This window comes from Schistocerca cancellata, chromosome 7, assembly GCF_023864275.1.
Source record: "Schistocerca cancellata isolate TAMUIC-IGC-003103 chromosome 7, iqSchCanc2.1, whole genome shotgun sequence".
Lineage (NCBI taxonomy): Eukaryota > Metazoa > Arthropoda > Insecta > Orthoptera > Acrididae > Schistocerca > Schistocerca cancellata.
In genome coordinates this window covers 595459088-595479965 of record NC_064632.1, presented here as the reverse complement: position 1 = coordinate 595479965, position 20878 = coordinate 595459088, and the positions used below count along the sequence as shown (strand labels likewise).

General features: G+C 39.6%; 1 protein-coding gene across 2 annotated transcripts in view; it reads left to right on the top strand.

Annotated features, from left to right (window-relative positions):
* LOC126092592 (uncharacterized) overlaps positions 1–20878 on the top strand; it is a 118861-nt gene that overhangs the window by 70698 nt on the left and 27285 nt on the right. For both annotated transcript variants that reach the window (XM_049908284.1, XM_049908283.1), the window contains 3 exons: positions 4515–4709; positions 4794–4983; positions 18319–18456. In XM_049908284.1, coding sequence (XP_049764241.1) covers positions 4515–4709; positions 4794–4983; positions 18319–18456 — 523 coding nt within the window. The remainder of the gene's footprint in view (positions 1–4514; positions 4710–4793; positions 4984–18318; positions 18457–20878) is intronic.

Below are 20878 nucleotides of genomic sequence, written 5' to 3'. Positions count from 1 at the left end.
TAGCATGCCTTTCTATCAGCTTTGCGTACTCTTCTGGGCTGTCAGTCACATTCCTGTGCCTGATGCACATAGTGCACTTTGCAACACTGTGCATTCTCCCCTCTCAGAAGACTTGCAGCACATTTTGAAATGCAGATTATAACAAAATCTGTTGGTCATAAAAATAAAGAAGGATGTGGGATGAAAACCCTGAAATTTAACTTTCTGTCATATAGCAGGTTGCTATCCAGGCTTGACTCATAACTCACCCTCACAGTGGACATTCTACAAAATAGTGAAAGCAATGAAGCATACGAGTGTGGGATTTGTCTCTGTGTCGAGGCGCCATGATCGGCCTCATTTGAACTCTTCCGTCGGGAGGGTGAACTTGGAGTTGGGGTGGCTGCTTTGGTTTGATTCCTGTAGATGCTATCGATAGGTGGGACTACACAAGGCATGGCCTTCACCTCAATAGAAAGGGAAGGGAAAACTGTCTGGGTTGGTTGCAGAAAACTTAAGGGGGGACACTGTCACAAGTGGTAAAATACCAGTGGTCACAGGTGTCAGAGGGATGCCTTTTTTAGGATAGGGAAGGGGGAAAGAAAACGTGTTTTAAGAGAGATTGGAAGACACAGATGAGAAAACAGATGAACAGGAGTCAGATTTTAGCATACAGCCTCCATTTAAACAATGTTTAACAGAAAGTAATCAGAAACTGCCAGTTCATCTTCGCCAAAGCAGTTATAATCCCATTAGTATGCAGTATCAGTTATCTTTATTACACCAGAACATTCCAGGACTCAGAAATAAAGTTGATTAACTACTCATTTGTATCAATGAAATGAATTCATCTAATCAAATTGACATAATCTGCCTCTCTGAACATCAAGTGACCACTGGTATAGATATGCTAGACATTTCAGGATTTAAGCTAGCTTCCTACTCCTGCAGAGTAGATATGGATGGAGGAGGAGTTGCGACATTTATTAAAAACTGCCATAAATTCAAGAACATTGACATTAATAAATTGTGTTTAGAGCAGCATCTAGAAGCATGTGCAACGGAAGTAGAGTTACATAACAGATCCTATATAATAGTAACTATTTACCGAGCACCTGCAGGACATTATAATCTAATCATAAATCAATTAGAAGCTCTTTTGGGTTATTTAACAGGAAGAAACAAAGAAATTTTGATTGCTGGTGACTTTAATGCAGATTTTCTAATGCAATCTTCCAGTAAACATTTACTGCAGTTAGTAATGTTGTCTTTCAATCTGACTCACACTGTAAACTTTCCAACTAGGGTCACTAAATCCTCAAGGACAGCCATTGATAACATTTTTATAGACAAATGAAAGGAACAAAATCATACCATAAAACCTGTAATAAATGGACTATCAGATCATGACATGGAGCTCCTTGTTTTAGATGTAAATTCTAAGCAGATTATCAAGACTGCTAAATCTGAGTACAGGAGAGTAGTCAATCAACCAATAATTGAGTGTTTTAGAAAAATGCTCAAAGATATGAACTGCAAAGATGTTTATAGTGCCCATGACATGAATGAAAAATATAACACATTCATGAACAATGTTAGTACCATGTTTGAAAACTGTTTTCCTCTAAAAGTTACTCAAATTAAACAGAAGTCTAAAATAAAACCATGGATTACACAAGGTATAAAGATTTCCTGTAAGACAAAAAGGAAAATTTATCTGTCAACCAAAAATAGCTCCAATGCTGATGATTCAGCTAAATATAAGGAGTACTGTAAAATATAAAAAAAAAAAAAAAACAATTCAGACATTTAACAAATGCACTACGAGAAGAAGATAGCGATGCCAGGGAACAAAATAAAAACAATATGGGATATAGTGAAAGACGAGACTGGTAGAACCAGAAAGGAACAGGAGCAAATAGCATTAGCAACCGATGGGCATTGTGTGGCAAATCTATTTAACAAGTACTTTATATCCCTTACTGATAGAATGGGATTGTCAGGATCAGTAAATAATGCCTTGAATATCTGAAACTAGCCTTCACAAATAGCTTCAGGTACTGAATATGTCACTCACTTCACCACAAGAAATAATTTCCATAATAAAATCTTTAAAAACAAAGCATTCTGGTGGTTTCGATGAAATATCAACAAAGATAATTAAGGCATGTTCTTGTGAGTTTAGTACAATTCTAAGTTACTTGTGTAACCAGTAAATTATAACTGTGACATTCCTGACTGCCTAAAATATGCAGATGTTAAGCCTCTATTCAAGAAAGGGGATAAAGAGATACCATCAAACTACAGACTATTTTCACTTTTGCCACCATTCTCAAAAATTTTAGAAAAAGTAATGTACAGGCAGCTTTTCAACCATCTGACCACAAATAACATATTATCAAGAACACAGTTTCTATATCCGAATGGTTCTCATATCGAGAAGGCTATTTACACCTACAGTGAAAATGCACTTAATTCATTAAATATCAAGTTACAAGCAGCAGGTATTTTCTGTGATTTGTCAAAGGCATTTGATTGTGTGAACCGCAAAATCCTTTTAAATAAATTACAATTCTATTGTGTCACGGGCAGTGTTGCAAAATGGTTCGAGTCATTCCTTTCTAACAGGAAACAAAGGGTGTCAGTGCAAGGGACTAGTGAATTAAGTCATCAGTCATCATCAGGATGGGAAGAAATTACATGTGCTGTCCCACAAGGATCCATCTTAGGGCCATTGCTTTTTCTTGTGTACATTTATGATCTCTTATCAGTTACACTGCCAGAAGCAGAGTTCGTTTTGTTTGCAGATGACACTAGTATTGCAATAAATAGTATGTCGAGTGTAGTTCTAGAAAGATCTGCTAATGATATTTTCATGGATATTAATTAAATGGTTTAAAGCCAACTCACTGACGTTAAACTTCGAAAAGACTCAGTAAGAGGTTTCCACCCAGAATATGCATAAAGTATGAAGAAGAGCAGATAGAAGAGGTTGACAGTCTTAAATTCCTGGGATTACAACTTGATAATAAATTCAGTTGGGAGGAGCACACCACAGAATTGCAGAAACACCTTAACAAATCTGTATTTGCAATTCGAGTGTTAGCAGACATAGGCGACATAAAAATGAAAAAGCTTGCATACTTTGCCTACTTTCATTCCATAATGTCATATGGTATAATATTTTGGGGTAACTCTTCAAGTCAAACAAAAGTTTTCAAGAGTCCAAAAGCGTGTAATACGTATTATTTGTGGAGTAAATTCACAGACGTCCTGTAGAAGCCTCTTGAAAGAACTCGGTATACTAACTACTGCCTCTCAGTATATTTACTCCTTAATGAAATTTGTCCTCAATAATATATCTCTTTTTCCAACAAACAGCTCAGTTCATACATGCAATACCAGGAAAAAAAAGATCTGCACAAGGACTTAAAAGCACTTACTTTAGTTCAAAAAGGGGTCCACTACTCAGGAACACTCATCTTCAATAATTTGCCAGCTAACATAAAAAATTTAGTTACAAATAAAGATCAGTTTAAAAGGAGGCTGAAAGACTTATTAGTGGCCAACTCCTTCTACTCAATTGACAAATTTTCTAATAGAAACAAATGATGTGTTGTATATATATTCGTACTATTAGTATTGTTATTTTAGCTTAAAAAAAATTGACATGTTTCACATCCACGAGGAGCTCCTCAACACGGATCTATGGAACGAAAAACTAATCTAATCTAATCATCACCCTGGAAACAATCCCCAATGCTGTGACAAAAGTATTTCTCTGAAATACCCTCTCCTCCAGGGCTGCTAGTCCCATAAGGTTTATGGAGGAGCTTGAGTGAAGTTTGGGAAGAAATCCAGAACCTTACCAACTCTTCTATTAAAGTCCCAGTCTGGCACACAGTTTTAATCTTGCAGGAAGTTTCAGATCAGCTGATACTACACTGCAGAGTGAAATATTCATTCCAGACCCATAATGTTCTTTTTAATCTAATGAGTTCTTTCTGTCACACAAAATTTTTGGTGACTGGAACAATGACTGCAATAGGCATATAACTTTTGCAGATTTCAAATTTTGTGCTGATTTATATCATATCCTTCTATCTTTTTCATTCATGTTTGTATATTTATACTACATCTTTTTTCATTGGTCTCCTCTGCCCTTGAAAGAAATTGATCTTTCTTTTTATTTGTTATTGATTTGTTTATTCTGTATTCTGATCTGTCTCCTTATAAAAGAACTGATTTATAAAATGAGGATGTTAATAATTCAGTGTAGTCTCTCTCTCTCTCTCTCTCTCTCTCTCTCTCTCTCTCTCTCTCTCTGACACTGACTCTGACTCTTCCTTTTTAAAGATAATGGCTTTTGTTCTTAACCTGCATTTTACTTTTTGAGTTACATATGTAACATGTGTATCTCTTTAATATTAATCCAGTCTGGTTTTATTTCTACTTGGTATTTTATTTTAATTGTTAATGTTGTTGCAATAAGTGTAAAAGTGTTACTTGAAGTGAATAATGAATTTTTATGCCAGGGCATTAACAATGCCTGAAGATGAACGGACACTACGAATGAACTACCTTCGTCGGAGAGAAAAGCTTCATGATGTAAACTATTGGATGAAATCATTTTTCAAGGCCATGGGCTCACTGAGGGAAGATGGTGATGATGGTTTACCCACAACAATGCAGCCAGTGACTATGGATGACTTTGATGAATATTTGTCCAAGTAACAACACAGAGTATTCATTGTGAAGTAATTAAGAGCTAGTTTAAAATGTTGGGATCCATTTCTGATCATGGTCTCTCTCAGGTACCTGGGCAACCACCACAAGCTGGCCCTGCTGCTGGATTATGACGGAACCCTGGCTCCTATTGCACCTCACCCAGACTTGGCAATTCTGCCTCCAGAGACCAAGAGTGTCTTGGAACGATTATCAAACATGCCTGATGTTTATGTTGCTATTATATCTGGAAGAAATGTTGTAAATGTGAAACAAATGGTAAGTATCTTCATGTTTTCATGGCACAATAACTGTTGAACTAAATTTTGGCTGTGCAGCCGTATGAACTCTGTTTATTCTTCTTCTTCTTCTAATAATTTGGCTTTATACCTTTTTTCCATCTTCAGAGTGAGGCAACAGATCAAACTTACAGGACTCAATCCATTGTTTCCATAGACACACAAAAACTAGAGACCTTGATTGATGGCAAAGAGTATGCATTAACTGAATGTGTGCATACGTGCTCAATCCATACTAGGATGTCAATATATGATTATTAGGTGCACTGTAGTGACATATTTTTCAAGTTTGTTAAAGATAGTGCTGTATTCCATGATTTGTCCATGTTGGAACCACTCTCTCTAATAATTAAATTCTTCATCGAATTAATTTCAACTTTTTCTTTCACCACTGAATCCCATAAGATGAAGTCATTGCTAGAATTTTGACTTTTTCATACTGTTTATAATGACTGGTGTTGACACAGTGTTCTGTTACAGCTGATCTCTTGGGCTGTAAGATCCAGGTGTACCTACAGTGTTCCATGCATCTTTCTTGTACTATAGGAGTCATTTTCCTTATTAGCGAAAGGCCACACTCGCAGTGAATCATGTAAACTCCAGCTTTGCTGTGTATCAAGTTATCTTTGCCAGAACCCAAAAGTGCTTCTGTCTTCCGTGGATGGTAAACCACTTTGTGCTTGAAGAGGAGCCAACCTATTTTTGACGAAAGCTTTCCCATCTGTGGCAGGAAAGCCATGGATTTAAATTTCTCTCTGTCTTGTAATGTGGCTCGATTTTGAGAATACATCTCAAGTATTTTAAAATCATTTAAATTCAATTTGCAGTATAAATCAAAGAAGAGTTCTGCCTTTCATTTTTGAATATTTTGATTTGTTGCGAAAATGATGGCACGTTGGGTCACACAGATTATTGGAAACTGCTTCATACAGACTTATATTTACATGCAAATAGCTGCCACCACCATTCCCAGATGATAAGTGTCCTCACAATTTTTGTTTGCTAAGCACACAGCATTGCGGATGAAAACAGTCTGTATGATGAGATTCTACAATAAGAGAATTTTTGAAGCAAATGGGTGTTGTCCACAACAGGTTTGTTAAGTGCTACAACTAACAAAGATGGACATAAGGAGTCAGGAAGAAAATCAAGAGAGATTTAAATTAGTGGGTTCCCTGACTTATGTGGGAAAACTGTCATCAAAAATAGGTCAGATCTTCTCCAGGCATAAAGTTAAAGTGATTTTTTTGCCCTCTCACAAAGATAGCAGCATTTTGGGGTTCCATCAAAGACAACTTGACATTTTACAAGGCTGAGACTTAACAAGATGTGCTGCGAGTGTGTGGTGTATCATTCATCAGGTAGACAACTCCGTGAAAGCTGCATGGAATACTCCATGAAAGACACATGGAATACCCTAGGTACACGCAGGTCTTACAGCCCAAAAATTTATCTGTGGCAGAAAATATTGCATCGACACTAATCACACTGTGCAGCATGATAATATCAAAATTCTATCATAACTTCATCTTTTTGCAACTAGGTGACAAAAGAAGCAGTTGAAATTTATTTTGTGAAGAGTGTCATTAACAGAGATTGCAGTTTCAGTGTGCACAAATCATGGAATTATGTGCTTTCTTTAACTAACTCACAAAGACATCATTACAGTACAGTTAATATTATATATATTGATGCCCAGCATTAATCAACCATGTAGCCACAGACTCAGTTCATGCATACTCATTGCCGCTGATCAATTTCTCTGATACTCGTGTTTCTGTGGTGTAAAACAATGGAACAAGTACTGTAGCTTCAGTCTGTTGTCTCACTCTGAAGATGATGAAAAGGTATCACGCTGAAAAATCAGAAGAGGAAGAAACTGAGTTTATTTGGCTGAAATACCAGCATTTAATTTATCAAATGGTAAGTAAGTTATATGGCAATGGCCTTGCCGCAGTAGTAACACCGGTTCCCATCAGACCACCGAAGTTAAGTGCTTTCGGGCTGTGCTAGCACTTGGATGGGTGACCATCTGGTCTGCCGAGCGCTGTTGGCAAGTGGGTGCACTCAGCCCTTGTGAGGAAAATTGAGGAGCTACTTGATTGAGAAGTAGCAGCTCTGGTCTTGGAAAGTGACATACAGCTGGGAGAGTGGTGTGCTGACCACATGCCCCTCCATATCCGCATCCAGTGATGCCTGTGGGCTAGGGATGACACAGCGGCCGGTTGGTACCGTTGGGCCTTCATGGCCTGTTCCGGAGGAGTTAAGTAAGTCATATAGAAGCTAATAATATCACATTTCCAGAAATTGGTGCAAGGGAAGTCTACAAGTGGATGAGATTATGGTGCAGGCACTTTCAAGATTTTTTAATGTGTGACAAAATTTTGATGTGCTGCTCACCAGCACTTCTTGTAATGCCTTGAGCAATTATTCTTTGTTATCTTGGCTTGGTTAATGTTTTGCACACTAGTATATCGATTTAACTCATTCACTGTTTATGTTATCTTAGTTTTGCAAATTAACTCTCGTATACCAGATTGTGGCTCTGTTTCTCAATGTAGATGTTGTTTGCATAAATTTCTCCACCATTTCAATCACTATTTTACCTGACAACTCTGCAGGTCGTGCTACATGTACCTCTGGCTTTTGTAATGGTATCATTGAAAATGTGGTGCCAGTAAAAGTAATGTAATAGTTGTGTACTGTACAAGTGGTCATGTAACAGTGAGATCAGTAAAAAATGACTCTTATCCCTTTCAAAGGAGTTTGTTGTAAAATACAGGGAAAATCTTGTTCCCCAGGTTCCAGTTCATCCCTCCCACACACCATAATTACTTGAGTTATTGTCAGATTATTTCCCAAATCCATTTGACAGGAAAGACATTCAGCATGGTTGGACAATGCTAAATATGCTAACTCACAAGAGAAAAAGGGGGGAAATATTAAGAAATAAATAAGATATTGTTTTAAAGACTGTGATGTTCCTCTATGCGTGATATATTCTTTCAGGAATTTTCACATCCTAAAAATCTGTATGAGGCATGTAGCAAATGAGATTGACAAAATGGATAAAAATTATATTTTAGGCTCCTTAAAGCCTGAGGTAAACCACAATGGATTATCTGTTACAATATTTCTTTTTGGGACATACCGAAAATGTAGTCATTGGTATCACAAGATACATTACAGATATGCAAATGCAGAAATAATAAACTGTTCTTGAACATTTCATTGCTGGAATTCAATGTATGAAGGGCCCAAGAGCTCTCTATTAACACAGAAAACTTCCTACATTATATCTTTATAAAAGACACATAGAAACTAGGTAACACAGCACGTGGAGCAGAATAAAAAGAACTTAGCTTTAAAACATGGAATATTATGTTACTGTGGACTATGTAACAAAGAAGACAAGGAAATGTAGAAAAGGATAAAAAACAAAAAATGTAACTTTGCTAAACAACACGTATTAAGAAAGTCAAACAATGGAAACTCCGGGTTGAAACATCTGCAATGTAGGATAAGACAGATTGCTACTTACCATAAAGAAGTCACATCAAGTTGCAGATGGGCACAATTACAACAGACTTGCATATAGCTTTGGACCACAACACCCCAGAACCACCTCTGCTTCCTCCACAAGATACTACTACTACTACTACTACTACTACTACTACTAGTAGTAGTAGTAGTAGTAGTAGTAGTAGTAGTAGTACCAGCACCTGGAGGAGCATTCCAGACACCACCTCCATCAACACCTCCATAAGTTATCCAACCTGCTAACATCTTACTGCCACCTCGGGGCACCCCTATCCAACCCCTGTGTTCCTCCTCACCCACCCTCATAGCAGTGAAACCCTGCCTAGCTGACCTTTTCAGCTTGACACAACCCTCAAAACTCACTAACTCCCTACCAACTCACTACCAAATCCAGAGCCAAAACATTCCATTAATGCTGTTGTTAACCTTTCCACCAGAATCCTCAGCTCCACAAGTGTTCCAGCCCTATCCAAAGGCCACATCATTAGGCCTACACCCAAATATAAGAATGCTGGACTGCTGCTCTCCTCCTCCCAATCCCTCCAATGAAAGTGCTTCTTTGCTGCCAACCCCTCCAACCAAACTGCCCTAATTCCAACACTGAACCCTGCCCCTTCCAATTACATCACCATCCAACTGTGATCCTCCCTCCCTCCCACCTATCCTCCCACTTAGTTTCACCATACTTCCCCCTGGTCCCTTCCTCAGAACATAAATCTTTCAATTGAAGAAAGAAAAGCCATACACAACCTCAAAACAAATCCTGACCTAATCATCCTACCTGGAGACAAAGATTCCACTACTGTTATTATGAACCTCAGTGACTACCTGGCAGAAGGCCTCCACCAATTATCTGACTCTTCCATCTATAAAACCTGCCAGAGTGATATCATCCCAGAAATCCATCACAAACTCCAATCCCTGCTTAAAGTCTTAGACCTTTCCGAGAACATCTCTCCTGGATTTGTTTGGAACCGATGACCAAGCAGTTTGGTCCCTTGCCCCTGACCCCCCCCCCCCCCCCGCCCCCTCCTCCCTAAACCAACCAGAATCAATTTCCCTCCTCACCCCTATGACACCCTGCATACTGACCTTCTACATGGTCCCCGAAATCCAGAAACCCAAAAATCCTGGATGCCCCATTGTGGCTGATTATTGTGCCACCACTGAAAGAATTCCAGCCCTTATTAACAAACACCTCCATCCAGTTGGCCATAATCTAGCCTCCCTCGTCGAAGACACTGACCATTCCTTCACCGACACTCCACCACACACACCTCTTTACATCCTGGATTCCTACTCGCCACTGTTGACGTCACCGTCCTATAGACCAACATCCCTCATGCACATGGTTTTATCGCTATTGAACACTACCTTTCCCAACATCCTTCAGACTGCAAGCACACTACCTCATTCATCTCTTACATCTTACTAACATACATCTTACTAACATACATCTTACTAACATACATCTTACTAACATACATCTTACTAACATACATCTTACTAACATACATCTTACTAACATACATCTTACTAACATACATCTTACTAACATACATCTTACTAACATACATCTTACTAACTTTATCCTAACCCAGAACCACTTGTCATTTGAAGGGAAGGTATATAAATAGATCTGTGGCACACCCATATGCACCTGCATGGCACACTCCTATGCCAACCATTTCATTATTCATCTAGAGGAGACCTTCCTAGCCTCCCAAAACCCTAAACCCCTAGGCTGGTTCAGGTTCATTGATGATATCTTAATGATTTGGACTCAGGACCAAGACACCCTATCTTCTTTACTTTGCAGCCTTAACACCTTGTCTCCCATCCACTTCCTGTGGTCCTCTTCAACCTAGAGTGACACCTTACTAGATGTTGACATCCCCCTCTCTGATGGCTCCATCTGCACCTCTGTCCACATTAAGCCGACCAGCCACCAACAGTACCTGCATTTTGACAGGTGTCATCCCTTTCACTCCAAAAAATCCCTCCCATACAACTTGGCCAACTGGGGCAGCATATCTGCTGTGACGAAAACTCCCTTGCGCAGTATCCTAAGGGTGTCACTAAGGCTTTCCAGACAGGCACTATCCCCCAAAGGTAATCTGCAAACAGATCCCCTCACACCCCCAATCCTCGCACCAACGTCAAGAACCAGCCACAAAGGAGTGTCACCTTCTACACACAAATACAACCCCAGACAGGAACAACTGAACCATATCCTTTGCCAGGACTTTGATTACCTGTCGTCATGTCCTGAAATGAAGGGCACCTACCCGAGATACTTCCACCCTCCTAAAGTGATGTTCCACTGCCCACCATCCTCCACAATATCCTAGTCCATCCCTATTCCACTCACAATCGCAGCTCCTGCCACGAGGATCTTATCCATGTGGAAGACTTAGGCGCAGAACCTGTCCTGCCCACCCACTCAGCACTTACTATTCCAGTCTTGTCACAGGTTTATATTACCTCATCGGGGGCAGGGCCAGCTGTGAAAGTAGCCATGTCATTTAACAGCTCTGCCGTTATCATTGCACAGTTTTTTATATTAGTATGACTACCAACCAGCTGTACACCAGGATGAACGGCCACCGTCAAACTGTGGTCAAGAGCAAAATTAACCACCCTGTGGCACAACATGCAGCTGAACATAATTCACTTTATTTCAATGGCTGCTTTGCTACCTGAGCCATCTGAATCCTTCCCTCCACCACCAGGTTTTCTGAACTGCTCAGATGGGTGTTATCCTTGTGGTGTCACCGCCAGACACCACACTTGCTAGGTGGTAGCCTTTAAATTGGCCGCGGTCCGTTAGTATACGTCGGACCCACGTGTCGCCACTATAAGTGATTGCAGACCGAGCACCGCCACACGGCAGTTCTAGTCTAGAGAGACTTCCTACCACTCGTCCCAGTTGTACAGCCGACTTTGCTAGCAATAGTTCACTGACTACATACGCTCTCATTTGCAGATACGACAGTTTAGCATAGCCTTCAGCTATGTCATTTGTTACGACATAGCAAGGCACCATATTCAGTTACTATAAGTACTATGTGAACAGATAATATTGTGAGTCATGTACCGCCAAGAGCGACGTTCATCGTTAATGGATTAAAGTTAAGCATCAAACTAATTACATCTGCTTTCTGAATTCTAATGCCTTGGCATGTTCCAGACCTCATGTCAGTATAGTCCTTCCCTCCTCATGCCAGCCTGCGTGAACTAAAATGCGTGCATTTCCTCCTCCTCTAGTAACACGGTGTTGGCTCTTCTGCCAACACAACAATCCTTATAACACATTCTCCACTTCCGTAATTATCCTGGCCTCAACCTACAGTCCCCACACCCTCCACCCAAAAGTTTCCACCCCCTCTGTTCTGTCATCTCCTCCCCATTCTCATCACCCACCCTGTTTATTTGCAGCCCTCTGCCAAAGCATCTGCCCATCTTTTCCCATTCCATTCCTTTTTGTTACTTTTTTTTCCCTCCAACTCCCAGCCCCACAACCTCCTGACACTATGCCTGTTGGCAATCTAGTACCTGCACCCTCCACCCTCCACCAGACACCATCCATTTCTCTCCTCATTTGCACACTACCACCCTTTCCCCTCCTCCAGCCCCTCCAGATTGCTGCTTGCATCCCAGGTGGTAGTTGCATTCCAGCCCCAGACCTCTGGGGGTCTTCAGCATCCGTGACGTCTGGCGGGGATTCAAATTCCGCAATTCCGCAGCGCGTTACCAGATTTACGGTAGCAATCTGTCTTTTCCTACATTGTTCGTATTAAGAAAGTGTCGGGTACACTAGCATCCAGTATGTGGTGTTCTTTCATATCGAAAAAGAGAGAGGAAAAGTTTTGTAAATAATTGGAGCTTGCAGTGGCAAGGCAGAAAGGTCCATTGAGACCCCACATCAGAAGGCTAGCATGAGTGAAACTGACATTTTCTTTCTATGTGTATCTTATCTGCTACAATCACAAGACAGTGCTTTTGCATCTCTTTTTGATTTTAGTTTCATTTGGAATTGGTCTTATCTGTATATACAAGGGTGTGCTGACAAGTAATGCCTCAATTCTTTTTGCCTGAAAATTCTTAAAGCTTTTTAAATAAAGCAAACATTATTAACATTCTCCATCTTTATTCTTCATGTTCACATATTTACAGCCCCCTGCCACTAGAGAAATCTGAATTGTGTGTGTCACCCAGTGGTATGTAATGTAACTACGGATGTGTGTGAGAAACAGCGCGCTGTATTAGAGTTTTGAAATCAAAGTGTTTGTCCACAAATGCAGCACACTCTCTTTCAGCACCATACAACCAGACAGCACCTGCAACATTTTGACACCTCAAGTTCACTATCGTCGATCGTCCTCCGTACGGTCCTGACTTGACCCCATCCGATCGTCTGTTTCCAAAAGCTGAAGAACATCTTTGAGGACCTCATTTTGATAGGCATGAAGTGGTGTAAGTGGAGTTTAGGTTATGGCTCCGTAAACAAAATCAAACATCACAGTGACAGTACACAACAAACTGGTCTCTCATTGGGAGAAAAGTGTTTGTTGCAAACTCAACGATGTTGAGAAATAAATGTGTAGACATGTAGAATAAAGATGTGGAATGTTAGTAACGTTTGGTTGGTTGGTTGGTTTTGGGGAAGGAGACCAGACAGCGTGGTCATCGGTCTCATCGGATTAGGGAAGGATGGGGAAGGAAGTCGGCCATGCCCTTTCAGAGGAACCATCCCGGCATTTGCCTGAAGTGATTTAGGGAAATCACGGAAAACCTAAATCAGGATGGCCGGACGCGGGATTGAACCGTCGTCTTTATTTAAAATGCTGTAACAGTTTTTGTGTAAAAAGTTCAGAGGCATTAACTTTCCAGCATGCCATCATACGTTGTTACACTGTCTGACAAAAGTAGTGAAGCATACAGCATGGGAGGAGGAAGTGAAATGAAACTTCACAGGATGGGAGGGTTTCAGTGACTGCAAAATAGAGTCAAATTTACAAGGAGCCTGGCAGTATGAGCCCACTTACTGGTGTGACATTGCATCCTCTTCTGTACGGATGCATGCACTGATTGTGAAGGGAAGGGTGGCACAAAGCTCTCATGCCACATCCTGAGACAAGCTGGCCCACAGTAACTGCCGATGGCCGGCCCTCGATACATTGGATACTGGCACTAGTACGGAGATGACGCCCCGACTGGTCCCACAGGTGTTTTATCGGGTGCAGATAAAAGGTATGACGTAGACAGTTTGTAGAGAAATGTTCTGTGTGCGGACGAGCATTGTCCTGTTGAAAAAAAAGCACCATGATATTGTAACATAAGGGATAACATATGAGGATGTGGATATCTGTGAAAAACTGCTGTGTGCACAGTCACTGCCAACGGTGACCTGAAGTTACCCACACTGTCGTGCTGAAAGTAACACTGCTGTACCTCTTCAAAACATTCTCAGGATGAGACCTCTCCTCAGGTTGCCCCCGTACTCACTGATGATGGTTCGCTGAGTAATGGAGAACAGCTGCTCGGTGCTGAACACGATGTGACATAATTTGTTAGTAGTCCGTGCTTTCTGTTCACAGCACTACTCCAAATGTTGTCGTATGTGCTGTGTTAACTGCCGCCTTTGTGTGGGACGGTAGTTTCTTACTCCGATTGTTACTGACTGGTGGTGCATGTTGACACTGACTGCTATGTGCGGTGATCTTCCTTTCTTGTGGTCAGACATGTTCAACTGTGCCTGCCCTCATGTTCCTGTGCAGTCCATCATCAGGCCACTGTCACATCCTAATGTTCCACAATCTGGATATTGCGTGACTTGACCAGCTGGCCAAATGGAGGCCTATCGTGATGTCCCTTTCAAACTCTATCAGGTGTCAATAAAGCCATCTTACTTGATATCTCCTTGTCCTCTGCATTGATCACTTGACATCTGATGCTGTTCAAACCCCTCGTATATCCTACCCGGCCCGGCAACAACACTAAACATTAATTGCACTAATGCACTCTGATCGTTGTTCTCCCTGTAACAGAGAATTGAAACTCTATAATCATTTACATATCTGCCAATGATGGGTATGTGTGTGAAGTGACTTTGACCTCTGATCACATCTTCTGTGTGCTTCACCTTTCTTTGGCAGGAAATGTGTTCTCAGTAACTAGATGTTGGAAATGGTATCAGAATTCCACATTGGTAAAAAGTTTTGAATAATTGTACTTGTATTGCTTACTGTAATTCACATTCAGTTTTATGTCTTCAGCATGTTTAACAATACAATAGCTTCATGAGAGTGATAGTTCACATCAGAGAACACAAATAAGTTGACCAAGGAATGAGACATGCAAATGCTCTCTCACCTTCGTCACATCCAGAAGAAGCATACACGAGTGATTGATGCAGATCAGAGTAAAGCCTGCCCTGGCACACTCAGTATGCTACTTAGCAGGCCATAGTCACATTTGCAGAATGTACAGCATGTTATTTTCTACTAAATAGTTATATCAAAGTAAGGTTCATTTTTTTCTGTTCATTGTAACCAGCAACGTGAAAGAAATGAGCACTGCTGAGTTTGTAAGCCTACTCACTACAGTGACTGACATGGTTAATTATTATGCAAATTCAGGCTGTGAGTCTGATGAAAGGTTCAGGCAGTTGCAGTCGCAGAAACTGTCATACTGTTTAGCCATTTTTTAAAATTGCTGTGGTAGTTATTGAACAACGTTAATATCAGAAGTTATCATCTAGTTGTACAAGAGATATGTAACACTAAATGAATGTGTGTCCTTTACATTAACTTGCTCTCGTTGCGAATATTGTTCATAACTATGTTTTTAATTTAATTTGTAACAACATCTGTGTTACAGCAGAACCTCACTAATTCATCTCCTACAGGACCTGGAGGATAGACAGAATGCAAAAAAGGATGGAGTATCAGAATAACACTTTCTTTTTATCTGTAACATCACAGTACAGTACAGTACAACTCATTTTCAACTGGAAATACTGTCTGAAAGTTTGTTCTGCATTAAAATAGTAACAAAATGAAAATGTTGACACATCAAAAAACCTTACATGAAAGTATACTGTGCAGTAGTGCCTGTACTGTATAATATGTCTGTATCACTAGTAAGGTATTGTTACAGTGAGTAAAAGTTTAACAACCTTACATACCTTATTACACTACTCCACTGACATACAACAGGTTTGCACTTAATTTTTCAAAACATGAGAAATCACACAGTAAAAAATGTTTTGTTCTTATGTAGGGCGAAAAATTGTATAACTTTCTTTTGCTTAGCAGATAACAACCTGATTTTTCCGTGAGGTTCTGCCATTCCCTTCACAAAATGTGTGTTGTAGTAGGCATTGAGCTTTGTTCAGTGTACTGAAGGGCTACATCAAATGCATTTTTACCACCTGGATGTGATACTCAAGCTGTAGGTTCATTGTCATCATCATTGTTCTGATTCTGATTGGCTGTTCGAGTTATACCGATTCTGATTGGCTGTTCGAGTTATACCATCAGTGGTTTGGTCATCGGTTAATTCTTCTTCCATTGTGCAGACATTGTCAGCTGTACTGATCCATTCACTTACATCATTGAGCTCAACATTCAGTTGTAAAGCTTACAACTCCATCAAAAATCACTGGAGTGTCTTCATCTTGACTTTCATCGTTTATCTTCATTGATTCTTTTGATGTTTCCTCTTCATTTTCATTAAATTTTGGCCACAGTTTGTGCTAAGGTTTTTCAAGCATTTCTGCTGGCATTTCTTCCCAAGCATTGGCAATTGTGTAGAGTTCATCTCTTACATTTATTGACTTCATCACTTGAAACAAGCTATTGCCTTCTTTTGTCCTCTCTAAAATTGATCCAGTGTATTTTCTACAATATCGCCTCTTCAGCAACTCACTAACTCCCTGGTCCATGGGTTTGATTAGACATGTCACTTTATTAGGAAGAAATAAAGCCCTTATTTCACCTTTTTCAGTTTCATCTTGAGATGGATGAAATTTCACATTGTCAAGCATCAGTATAGCGTGTTTAGGGAGTATTTCCCTTTTATGTGTTTTGTAATAGCAGGGATGAACTAGTCATAAAACCATTCCTTAAAGAGTCTGGATTCCATCCATGTTGACGTTTACTTACAAAATCATACTGGCAGTGATGCCATGTCAAGGTTTCTGAAAGCCCTTGGTTCTTTTGCTTTTCCAATCACAAACAATGGCATTTTGTGACTACCATTCCATTAACGTTACTGCAGAGAGCAATAGTTATTTTACCTTTGGCAAATTTTGTAGCTGTTATAGACTCATTTTGTGCAGCAAGAGTTCTTGTAGGAAGCGTTTTGTAGTTTAAGCAAGACTCAACAATGTTATACCCTTCATCAAGGTCAGCTAAGCCCTTTAACTGAGTTTTTGAATTTCAAAACAAATTCATTGGTAGCTGTTTTCACAGCAGACAGATTCTTGCCAGAAAAAATTACATTTTGAATGTCATGTTGTTTTTTCCACCGATGTAGCCGGCCTTCACATGTTGCAAACTTCTGATTTTCATTGTCCCCACTTAAATTTTTCCTGCAAATTCAGTGCCTTTTCTTTTATGATTGATCAAGACAGTGGAGTTTCTTTTTTTCTCCATCCACAAGCATTGTCTAGAGTTTCACTTTTAGGGTTCTTCAAAGTCATGGATATTTTCTGTTCTTTCTTGTCATCGATCATCACTGTATTATTTTCAAGAGCTTGGCTATTTTTTCTCCAGTCTTAAAAGTTGTTATGCCAGTCCCAACCTAATGTACAATGTTTTGAACAGATTTGCCTTATCTAATCTTTCAAGCACTTTCAGTGATGGTGTCACATGTTTACATTTAGTTGATGCCATAATTCAGTTATGATTGTGCTAGGAAAAAGTTGATCAAAGTACCGCAACAATCAGCGGTTGACTGCTTACTGACCGGTATGCAGATGACAATTTCTCAGCAAGTCTAGACCTGACTGTAGCAGTGGCCTGTGCATGTGGGGGCCGCTTCTGATGACACAACTGAGAAGTGCTTCTCTTCTGTGCTCCGGCCTTCATGTGGCTTCACTGGCAATGGGCGCAACTACTGTAGTGAGCAGCTTTGATTCTGTCACTACCGCTGCTTCTATGCTGACATCACTTGCCAATTGTTTATATGTGGTGACCTGTTCCTCGGTCTGTCAGCAGTGCCACTGAGTGGAGTTATGTGAAGGCTGTTCAAACAGACACTGGAAATGGGATAGTCGGTCTGAGCGAGGAGTCTGACCATCTGAGGTTGGATTAGCGAGGTTCTGCTGTACCACTTCTTATGTAAACGTGTCACAGTTCTTTTGTGCACAGGGTGGCACAAAATGTGTAAAGTATGTTCACGTCTTGTTTGAAGCTCAGAGTTACAGACCCAGACTTTTGGACATCATGATTGCATAGCCCTGGGCCACTCCGCTTCCCCATTGTTTCACATTCTCCCTCCCTCCCTGTTTTCCACCACTCACTCCCATTAAAGGGTTGCAATCTGTGAATTTTGTTTCTGTCTGTTGCAATAGTATGTTTGGGTGCAGCAACTTAGATACACACAGAGAGTTCTTATGTGCGGCCTTTTTTCTCAGAGAGAGGGTACTGGGGAATAAATGTAGATAGAATTATAAGGTCATATTAATTTTCATTGCAGTTTTTGTTTTTATAAGGCTGCTCATGATTGTGAGATTGACAGGAAATCTGCATTTGCTTTTGTCTTTTAGGTGGGCATTGAGGGCATAACATATGCTGGTAACCATGGTCTTGAAATTCTGCATCCTGATGGAAGCAAATTTGTTCATCCAATGCCAATAGAATTTGAAGACAAGGTGACTGATTTGTTAAAAGCCCTTCAGGAGCAGGTAAAGTGTTATTTCTCTTTAGTATTAAGATTTTTGTATTACTTACTTCTATATAATTTAATATACTGTGACATAATTAATAGCTTTACCATAGGGTAGGTAGAATCAGAATCAGAACTATGAAGTCCTAGGTCCCGGGATTGGAGCGTACTGCGTAAAAAAGGAGTGGAAATTTGTTCGTATGCATTCCAACTCCCAATAGATACTGGAATTGATGGGTAAAAGAACTACAGTTCAATGAAAGAAAGACCACTGTGAACAGCTCATTTCTCGGAGTAGTTCATATGAACTAGTGCACTCATGAGTGTGATATACTAAATTCTGACACATCTGCTGGTGATTCACATTGTAAGTTGTCTGACCTGTCATTTGTGTTCCTCGGTAGTGTTCTAATTTTCAAAGTCCATTTGTTGACTGCAAGGAGCTGTAAGTGATTTTTAAATAATTTTACACATCATCACCAAAGAAAGTTTTTGAAGTTAGTGTTTATTTATTATCATTGTCTGTCATGATGATGATCAGTTGTATGGAAAAATTCATATACACAAGGACTTTGAGAAGTCTAGTGACATTTAACAAGTGGCAATAGTACTTTATATGCACACAATAACTATTCCACATAAGTGATTGTGTATACATAATTTAATCCTATCTGTATTCAGACTACTGACATAGAAATATACATGACAAAATGCTAAACACAAACTGACTGCCTGAACATTACTCGATGGTCACTTACCATAGTCCCGCTTGATATAATGCTGACTAACACTGAACTCTACATGATGATTACTGCTGGGTGCAGATTGACTATGGCTCTGTGCACATCACCTATATTAAGACACGTGTAGGACAGCCATCACGGAATACTACATCATTCAGATATCATATGCATGGTTGCATAGTATATGTATTTTGTATGTAAAAAAAGAGCAGAAAAGGGGGGATAAGTAGTATTTGATATAGTAGTAGGATTATAGCAAGCAGGTATTGCACCTTGCTGTTTCAACATAGTAGTATTTATCAAATTCTAGTATTTTAATTATTCAGTAGAGAAAAAAAAATCACTTGGTTTTGGAAAAAAAGTCATAAAAAACTTATCAGTACATTTGACATCTGCTTTTCAGTTTTTTTTTTATGTCGACATTCTGTGTCAGTTGATTTCAGTGTATGTCTGCTATTATTGCACTTGTATTTGTATGGAAAAATGAGAACTGTTTTGATGGAAGTTACAGAGGAAGTTGAAGTAATTGCACTGTTCTTCAGTACAATTTTTCTCCCCACTAAATGAGCACTTACAGGCTGCCTCTGCAATTCATATTCATGAAAATTAATTTGTGCAAGGAAATCAAAGGTAAAGTGTTGTGGAAACTTGTTTCAGTTTATTCAACTGATACCACAGTAAATCAAATATTTACTGATGTATTGAGTAAGAATAGCTCCAGCACTTAATGACTTGTAGTTGATTTATAAAGTTATCATTCAGTTCTAGTGTGCCTATATGAACTCTTACTTACATTTATAATACTCTGACCTGCTCCAAGACAATACAATCCATGCAGAAAAATCACAAGACAATTGTAAAATGCACTGAAGCACCAAAGAAACTGGCATAGGCATGCATATTAAAAGACAGAGATATATAAACAGCTAGAATACGGCCCTGTGGTCAGCAATGCCTACATAAGACATCAAACATGAGCGATGGGGCGCAGCATCTCCGAGGTAGTGATGAAGAGAGTCTGTGTGTGTGTGTGTGTGTGTGTGTGTGTGTGTGTTGTCTATTTCTGCAAATGCCTTATTTTGCGGCAGTCTTTTTGTCGTGTCTATCTGCAACTCAGCATCTCCGTTATATGGTTAGTAGCAACTACATAATGTTGGTATGTTCCATCCTGGATTTTCCATATTTTGTTTCTACTTGTTTTATTTTTTTAAGTATTTTTATAACTATTGTTGCACATGGTCATTGATACCAATTTCAATGTATGCATCCTCACAGGTCTGTTTAATGCCATTAGATCCACTATAGTTCTACCAAAACTACCATTTATAGGTAGTTTTAAAATAACACAATGTTTCGCAGACTGTCTTGCCATGCCCTCATTTACAAACTTTAGGTATTCCAGTTGACTGTTGGATGATTAAAATCTCCTCTAATGATGATGATATGTTTGAGAACATACCTACTAGTGAACTAAGGTTATCTCTAAATTTTCTGCTGCATCTAGGTGTGTGTCTGTAGGATGATAAAAACATCTAACTACAAGTTTATGTCCACCATTGATACCAAGTCTTGCACAAAGCATCTCACATGCAGCTTCAATTTCTATCTCAATGAATTTTGAGTTTCTTGTCAACAGTGACAAATATACCACCTCAATATCCCATAAGCCTGTGATTTCAGTGTATGCTTAGGTGTATT